The 9652-nt window shown below is 50.8% G+C and overlaps 1 protein-coding gene across 1 annotated transcript; it reads left to right on the forward strand.

Annotated features, from left to right (window-relative positions):
• Nucleotides 1-321: 321 nt before the first annotated feature.
• irf2bpl (interferon regulatory factor 2 binding protein-like) lies at nt 322-3933 on the forward strand. Its single transcript, XM_084339344.1, has one exon. The coding sequence runs from the start codon at nt 749-751 to the stop codon at nt 2981-2983; it is 2235 nt and encodes a 744-aa protein (XP_084195470.1). The 5' UTR covers nt 322-748; the 3' UTR covers nt 2984-3933.
• The last annotated feature ends 5719 nt before the right edge of the window (nt 3934-9652 follow it).

The raw sequence follows: 9652 nt of genomic DNA on the forward strand, positions 1-9652 counted from the left end.
GAAGGAGGGGGATGGAGAGAAAGAGAGAGAGAGGGAGGGAGGGAGAGGGAGTGGGAGTGGTTACGTGTGTGCGTTTGGTTTGGAGAGAGCGAGAGGGAGAGAGAGGGGGGGGGGCAACAAGTGGCATGTCATTCTGTTTCAAAGAGACGGGAGAGAGAGAGAGAGAGAGAACTGTGGAACGTGGTGCTGACGTCACTGCCCGGGCCAGGTGGCATTCCAAGTGGGGAGGGAGAGAGAGAGAGAGAGAGAGAGAGAGAGAGAGAGAGAGAGAGGGAGGGAGGGAGGGAGGGAGAGAGAGAGAGAGAGGGAGAGAGAGAGACATGAGGAGTGAGTGAGCGAGACGTGGAGAGAGGGAACACAATCCAAATTCCTAAACCACAATCCAACCAAACTCAGGATGTGAGAGGCGCGCATGAAAAAAGAAAAGGCAATAATAATATAGGATCCCCCCCCACCCCCCCCCTCTCTCTCTGCACGGGAGGCGGAGAGCCGCTTTCCAGAACGAGAGATCGGAACAGACGCGCACTGTGTGAGTGAGAAGAAGAAGAAGAAGCCGGGGAATAATATTCTGCAGATCGAGGAGGAGAAGGAATACCCGAGGAGAGGGAGAAGAGGGAGCGATCTGTTTTTTGGTTTTATTCTTCCACCCAACAAAAAACCAACGCTGGGTTGATCCAACGAAAACCAGGATTGCACGGCGGAGGAGGAGGAGGAGAGGACGTCGTTATTATTATTCTTATCCTCCAGCATGTCTTCCAGCCACCACCAGGCGCTGCAGCCCTCCCCGTCCTCGCGGCGGCAGTCGTGCTACCTGTGCGACCTGCCCCGCATGCCGTGGGCCATGATCTGGGACTTCAGCGAGGCCGTGTGCCGCGGCTGCGTCAACTACGAGGGCGCCGACCGCGTGGAGTTCGTGATCGAGACGGCGCGCCACCTGAAGCGGGCGCACGGCTTCCAGCAGCAGCAGCAGGAGGGCAGGTCCCCGGGACCACCCCCCCACCAGCAGCAGCAGCAGCAGGCGCCCATCACCTCCAAGAGCCAGGCGCAGCAGGGCATGGTGTCCTCGAAGGACGCGCTCAACCACGCGGATGTACTGCCGAGTAAATCACAGCAGCAGCAACAAGCCGGTTTGGACCGCTACTCGTTAAGTTCGGACAACAACAACAGAGCCCGCTTTGACTATTCCTCCCTTAGCAGTGGTGGTGGTGGTGCCAGGCTCATGCCCAACGGGCTCGGTGGTCCAAACAACGGCTTCTCCAAGTCGGACGACGGGCCGCCGGAGCTCAACAGACAGAGCCCGAACTCTCGCACCCCGCGGGGGAACCACGGCTTGGTGGCGGTGCCGGGTCAGCTGAACCACGTGCCCCCTAACCTGCTCCCGCAGACCATGCTGAACAACGGGCCCGTGTCGGCGGCCACGCACGGCGGCATGGCGGTGGCGGGTCGTGGCGCCCCGGGGACACAGAGCTCCATGGTGGGGCAGCAGCAGCAGGGGGGTCCCCCCCTCTCCGAGCCGGGCGGCGGCGGGGGGAACAAGAGGCCAGGCTCGGTGTCCAGCACGGACCAGGACCGCGAGCTGGCGAAGGAGAAGCAGAGGAACTCGGAGTCTCTGGCGGAGCTGAGCGAGTGTCTGAGGAACCGGTCGGACGAGTGGGGCAGCAAGCCCAAGACGGTGCGCGAGACCCTGGTCACGCTGTCCAGCTGCAGCCCGTTCGACGTGCGCTTCAAGAAGGACCACGGCCTGGTGGGCCGGGTGTTCGCCTTCGACGCCGTCTCCAAGCCGGGCATGGACTACGAGCTGAAGATCTTCATCGAGTACCCGAGCGGCTCCGGCAACGTGTTCGCCAGCGCGTCGGGGGTGGCCAAGCAGATGTACCAGGACTGCATGAAGGACTTCGGCCGGGGGCTCTCCTCGGGGTTCAAGTATCTGGAGTACGAGAAGAAGCACGGCTCCGGGGACTGGCGGCTGCTGGGCGACTTACTGCCGGAGTCCCTGCGTTTCTTCAAGGAGAGCCTGGGAGGGGAGATGCTGCCGCAGGCGTACGTCGACACCAGCTGCCCGCTGCTGCCCACCACCCTGGTGGTGATGCCAGGCGGCCGCGCCATGGCCCCCGGCGGCGGGGGGAGCAGTAACTCCGGCAGGAGCGGCGGGGGGCGCAAGAGGAAAGCCTCCCCGGAGCCCGACTCTGCGGAGGGGGGAGGCGGGGGGCTGAAGCTGACCGAGGAGCAGCAGCGGCAGCAGTGGATGGCCGGCCAGAGCGAGGCTCTCAAGCTCACCATGGCCGCCAGCGGCTCTTTCGGCGGCGGTCCCCCGCCACCGCCCCTGGGAGGAGGGGGGCACTCCTCCTCGTCGAGCCGCGCCACCCCCCCGGAGTCGTCCGCGCCCCCTCCTCCCCCGCAGAACGGCCAGTCCCCGATGGCGGCGCTCATGTCCGTGGCCGACACGCTGGGGGGGAACGCCGGGCACTCTCCGAAGGACAGGGACTCGGTGCACTCCACCACGTCCTCGTCCAGACACAACAGCAGCAGCCCCGTGTCCCCCCTGCCCGCCTCCGTGTCCGGCGGGGGCCAGCAGAGGCGCCTGGCCCCCTCCCGCAACGGGGACCCGGGCATCTCCTCGTCCTCTCAGTCCGGCAGCGCGCACTCCTCCAGCATGGAGGTCCACAACAACGCGCAGAACAACAACAACAACAACATCCCGGACTCGCCCATGGCCAACAGCGGGCCCCTGTGCTGCACTATCTGCCACGAACGTTTGGAGGATACACACTTCGTCCAGTGCCCCTCCGTGCCCAACCACAAATTCTGCTTCCCTTGCTCCCGGGAGAGCATCAAGGCGCAGGGGGCCACCGGCGAGGTGTACTGCCCCAGTGGGGAGAAATGCCCCCTGGTGGGGTCGAACGTGCCTTGGGCGTTCATGCAAGGTGAGATAGCGACAATATTAGCCGGAGACGTGAAGGTAAAAAAAGAGAGAGACCCGTGATGATGATGATGATGCTGATTATTATTATTATCATCACGGATGTGACTTTGTTTTTGATGATTCGAAGTTTAACTCTTTCTTCTTCCCTCCTCGAAGATAAGGAGGACAAGAGAGGGTGGATTTTAGTCGGGAAATATATAAATATTATACATGTGGATATTTCAGAAGACAAAAAAGAGTCGATGTATACAAAAACGAGAAGAGACTGGTCCTAATTCTGTCTTTGTTGTTGTCGTCGAGACAAAGGAGAGGGGTGACGTGGGGTGTGATGTGTCACCTTGTGGTGCGGAGGGTGGTGGTGGTGTTGTGAAGGGTGGTGTAAGTGTTGTGTTTCGGGAGTCAGGCAGACAGGCATGGAGGACGAGGGGGAGAGAAGGGGGGAGAGAGAGAGCACTTACTATTAAGTAATTACTGCTCTGCTCACTCTCTCACTCTCTCTCTCTCTCTCCTCAAACTCACTAATGCACTTCTCTAATTCATTATCAGGCCAGTTGAAAAAACTCCCAGTCAATATATGTCTGTAAAATGAAACTACTTAATGGAAAACATTTCAATACAGTTGTTTTTCCCTCCCCCTCCTTAAAGAAATCACTCAAAACTATTGGATTGGATTTGCTGAATCATTTATTTTAAAACATTTTGGAGACTTTATTTTTTTTTAATTACAATGTTTTCTTTTGTTGTCTTTTTACAGTGAAATCTCTTTTCTGTGATTTGAAAATTATTTCGTATTCATCCCCCCCCCCCACACACACACACGCACACTTTTGTGTTTTTGTTTTCCTTTGACGATGCACGGATGCTTAAAAATATGTAGAGCGAAAAAACGTTGTACAACAACATGAAACGTAAAGCCTGTTTGTTTTTACATTTCTGTAGTGACAGAAAAAAAACTTGTAACGTGCCTTGGAGCTGAGTCAATTGTAATAAATTCCATTGGTATTAACGCACTGGGTGAAATGTCAGTTCTTTCGCTGAATGGTGATCGCGTGCACGTGACGGGCGTGTACTCATACACACGTCTTCAATTTGGGAATGAGATTATAGCGGGACTGGAACGGAGGGGGGGGGGGGGTCGAGGAGGAACACAATGTGGTCAAATTAAAACAATAACGGTGGGTTATAATTGTTTGCCAACATTGCCATTGCCAAATGCATTGTCTTTCACCTCATGACATCGGTTTAAATGAAAATTATAATGATACAGAAAAAAGACATAATGAGTTGATGGGTTGGCATCTGAATATTTATGCATGGCGTGTGTCTCTTAACCCTTTCATGTACACAGTCTGGCATGTGATATTATAATTTTGAGATCTGAACATTCTAAAGATGGCATTGCAATAGAATTCTGAGGAAACAACCCCCCCCCCCCAAAAAAAAATAACAACAGCAACAAAGTTTTAATGAACAGACTCCTTCTGTTCCATTTGTCCCCGTTTTGATCCTTTCAGCTTGAGGGCACATTCTAGCTTCCCATGAGTCATGTGTAATGGCCGCCGTTCAGGAATAAATACACTATTGTTTTAGAATTAAAATGGTTCACAGGCATATTGCTGGTGCCCCCCCCCCCCCCCCCCCCCCCCCACACACACACACATAACTAGAGTACTAGAGTACAGCTTGGGGTGCTGGGCAAGTCATTACATCTCTCATTCAGGGTGTGTGTGGGTGACGAAACCATAAAAAAAAATATATATATATATATTTATTGTCCCAGACAAATGAGTCTCTCTTTTCTCTTGTAGTGTGTGTGTGTGTCTCTCACACTGCTCTCTCCCTCCTCTCCGCAGTAATACACAGGCTGGTGTAACGGGGGAGGGGGAGGATCATTCAGCATAGTAGTACTGCAGGTGTCAGAGTCAGGTTCTATACGTTGCTGCCGTTTTATATAACAATAGACCCCGGCGCCCCCCCCCCTAATAATAAATTGGATTATTTCATCACGACCATGCAGGCGTGGGAACTGATTGACGCAATCAGTGTTGTATTTTAATAATCGCCTTGTCAGTGTGTTTGATTTCGTGGTCAGATAGATACACACGCTGTCTTCTCTCTCTGGGGGGCGGCGGGACGGAGAGAAGAGCCTTCCTAACGCTATCTCTCTCACGTGTGGTAGGAGTGCACGTGTGTACGTGCACATTTGAATGTTCTCAAATGCACACACAGACACGGGTGCCTAAAGGCAGGGGGGGGGGGGGGGGGCAAGGAGGCTACTGGAGGCTATCCTAATCATCATGCCCCAAATCTGTTTCCATGCAGTATTTCTGTATAGTATTATTTACGCCTGCTTGTGTGTCCATGTATGTGCATTATATAAGAGAATATAGACGGTGTGTGTGTTTGCACGCAGAACTACGGTGTCACATTACAGATATGTACGTCGTGTCTTCAAGCTTATTCTCACGTCGTCGGATTGCTTTGTTTGAAAAGTGTCATGTACGTCGTCTAGTGACATGTACACGCAGTCCCCCCCCCCCACACGCGCACACACACACACACACGTGCATTCCATCAGAGAGGTCAGTGCTCCGGGAGCGGGTTGGGGGGTGGGTTCAGTGTCTTGCTCAACGGCACTTAGGTGGGCACCGTAGATGTAATACTCGCACCCCCCTGGGATACACGCTCCTTTCCGTGCCCAGGGGATCGAACCAGCAACATTTCTGGCTGCTGGGGACGGCCTCCTTTACCTCTCTAGTCCATCCCGCCTCTCTCAGACACACTGACTGACACACACTCTGTGCAGCATTACTGTGTGTCTGCAGGATACGGTCCAGTACGCACCAGCAGCGCACACTGTCTGCACGCACACACACACACGCACACACACACACACACACGCACACACAGGCTGCAGAACATGTGCTCGTATGCAGTAGTATTATGCTACGCATTGTCTGCAGCATTGATGCTCAGATACACACACACACACACACTGCAGCATGGCAGACACGTTGGTGAGCACACACACACACACTGCAGCATGGCAGACACGTTGGTGAGCACACACACACACACACACTGCAGCATGGCAGACACGTTGGTGAGCACACACACACACACACACTGCAGCATGGCAGACACGTTGGTGAGCGCACACACACACACTGCAGTATGACACACATGCATGCATCTCTGCCGCACAGAATCGTTTACCTGGTTGACAACACACAACCCCCACACATACACCCTCTCTCTCTCTCACACACACATACACCCTCTCTCTCACACACACATACACCCTCTCTCTCTCATGCACACACACACACTGCAGCAGCAGCTCAGCTCCCAGCTGGACAGGGCCACAGAGAGCTGTGTGTATTGGACCAGGCCCGGTCAGTTCTATTAATATAAGCCAGACCAGGCTACATGTAGCAGACACTGTGTTGTGTGTTGTTGAGTTGTACCGGCCAGTCTATTCCTGCAGGGCGGCAGTGTTGCTCCACTGCAAGAAATCATTAGTCAACTAACAAAGTCATGGATTTTTATCCCTTGTTGATTTTATCTACAGAATCTGTAAAAGAAATGTGTCACAGAAGGACCTCTTTAAATCGAGTGCTTACCGGAGATGTCGTGTGTGTATATATATATATATATATATATATATAATTTTTCAGTTTAAAGACTCATTCAGCATGAAAACTAACTACTGGACTGACGGAGACCAAACCAGCAGAACAACAGATGAACCCACTAATACTGGGTGGGTGTTTGTCTTGTCAGTGAAGTCGAGTTAATTCATTTTTTTCTTCTCTCGTATTATTTATACGGCTAAGTATATCTGCTTTGTTCCTCAGGGATTGAGACGGAGCGGGAGAGAGTCAGAGAGAGGGAATGAGTCCGACTGCAGATGTTGTAGGAGGGCGGCACGAGACCCAAATATTATGCGGCACCCGACCCATTTCGGCTCCCAGTCCGCGGTTTAAACTGGGTCGCGTGCCAATGTGCAGATGAATAATATCTTTCTTCTTCTTTTTTCTTTTCTTTTTAAAACACGGGTCTGCTGTAATTACCTCTGGCTCGCTGCCAACGACAGGCCACACTTTAACCCTTTCACTACCAAAAGGGTTAACCCTTTCACAGCGACAATACAGAAGGTTAACCGGTAGTGAAATGGTTAACCTTCTGTAGTGTGGTAGTGAACGGGTTAAAAAAAGACAAACGATCATTGTTGTAATGTAATGCATTTGGTCTAGTCATCATCATTGAATTGATTGATTGAATTGATTGAAAATGTTATTAACAGATTGCAGAATGGGTACAATACAGTACAGCTCAATACACACAATTGTTAAGGGGATGCAGACCAGAGAAAGACTTTCGTCTTGTTTACATCAGGGTCCCCCATTTTCAATTCATCATATCGCTTGTTTTCGCACCTATGCATCATACCTCTGAAGCAGGCGATATGTCTGTGCGAGTTAGGAATGCGATGGAGATCCTAATTCCTGGAAACGCAACCGATGAGAAACAGAGAAAGGTGGTATGTACAGTATGTAACGTTCGCCACAACAGTTTAGACTAGCGCGGCCCGATGCTGGTGACGGGCCAGGGGGGTGTGATCGTCCCGATGTTATCCTCTGAGAAGCGTTGGCCCTCCAGCTTAAAGGGATAGTTCCGATTTTTGGAACCCTAGGCCTATTTCTTTTAACATGAGAAATAAGTCTTTATTTGTAGCACATTGTTACATCGTCATGCAGCATACACACACGCATGCGAGATGGGCGACACATAGGACCCACACACATGCATTTTGTTTTGGGTCGCCTTTTAAATGTCCTCTGCACTTTTTCCATCCTGTCGTCCTCCCCCCCCCCCCCCCCCCCCCCCAAGGGCAGCTGGGAGCAGACAAGTGCTCCTGTCCTCTCCTGTCAGGGACGCGACAGCGATCTGTGTTCTGCATGTTTTTCCGTTGGGTTTATCTCTTTTTCTGGAGGGGAAACCCTTGCGAGCACACGGGGAGAACATGCAAACTCCACACAGAGAGGCCCGGGAGATACCCCACCTGGGTACCTGGCGACCCGGCAACCTGGTCCCCAAGCGGGAATGGAACCCAGGACCTTGTTGCTGTGAGGCGACAGTGTTAACCACTGAACCCAGGACCTTGTTGCTGTGAGGCGACAGTGTTAACCACTGAACCCAGGACCTTGTTGCTGTGAGGTGACAGTGTTAACCACTGAACCCAGGACCTTGTTGCTGTGAGGCGACAGTGTTAACCACTGAACCCAGGACCTTGTTGCTGTGAGGTGACAGTGTTAACCACTGAACCCAGGACCTTGTTGCTGTGAGGCGACAGTGTTAACCACTGAACCCAGGACCTTGTTGCTGTGAGGCGACAGTGTTAACCACTGAACCCAGGACCTTGTTGCTGTGAGGCGACAGTGTTAACCACTGAACCCAGGACCTTGTTGCTGTGAGGCGACAGTGTTAACCACTACGCCACTTATCCACGAGGATATTGATTTACATTTACATTTTGTCATTTAGCTGACGCTTTTATCCAAAGCGACTTACAAGTTCTGTACGACAAGTCAGCAGGACGGGCACAATTCAAATCAGCTGATGACTTGTCGTACAGAACTTGTAAGTCGCTTTGGATAAAAGCGTCAGCTAAATGACTAAATGTAATGTAAATGTAATGAATAACAATGTTCATCAAAGTGACCCCATTGACTTTGCACTATGCGGAGCGAGTGGGAGGAACGCCACGGGCTGCACTGAGAAAGGACTCGACCGATCAACAAAATGACTGCTAAGTAAATCGGGCCAGGGTTCCAAACATCACAACTATTCCTTTAACACAACAAGGCAGGATATAATATATATATATATATATAACAAAACAGAACCTACCCTGGTAAATAAAGGTTATACACAGAACCTACCCTGGTAAATAAAGGTTAAAAACAGAACCTACCCTGGTAAATAAAGGTTATACACAGAACCTACCCTGGTAAATAAAGGTTATAAACAGAACCTACCCTGGTAAATAAAGGTTATAAACAGAACCTACCCTGGTAAATAAAGGTAATAAATGAGTTCATAGGTTCATAGTTCATATATATATGGTACCATACTCGCAACCTGGATGTGTTTGAATGAAGCCTATGAACTCATTTATTACCTTTATTTACCAGGGTAGGTTCTGTTTATAACCTTTATTTACCAGGGTAGGTTCTGTTTATAACCTTTATTTACCAGGGTAGGTTCTGTTTATAACCTTTATTTACCAGGGTCGGTTCTGTTCATAACCTTTATTTACCAGGGTAGGTTCTGTTTATAACCTTTATTTACCAGGGTAGGTTCTGTGTATAACCTTTATTTACCAGGGTCGGTTCTGTTTATAACCTTTATTTACCAGGGTAGGTTCTGTGTATAACCTTTATTTACCAGGGTCGGTTCTGTTCATAACCTTTATTTACCAGGGTAGGTTCTGTTTATAACCTTTATTTACCGGGGTAGGTTCTGTTCATAACCTTTATTTACCGGGGTAGGTTCTGTTTATAACCTTTATTTACCAGGGTAGGTTCTGTTTATAACCTTTATTTACCAGGGTAGGTTCTGTTTATTACCTTTATTTACCAGGGTAGGTTCTGTTTATAACCTTTATTTACCAGGGTAGGTTCTGTTTTTAACCTTTATTTACCGGGGTAGGTTCTGTTTATAACC

The sequence above is a fragment of the Notolepis coatsorum genome (assembly GCF_963971535.1).
Source record: "Notolepis coatsorum genome assembly, contig: SCAFFOLD_3093, whole genome shotgun sequence".
NCBI lineage: Eukaryota > Metazoa > Chordata > Actinopteri > Aulopiformes > Paralepididae > Notolepis > Notolepis coatsorum.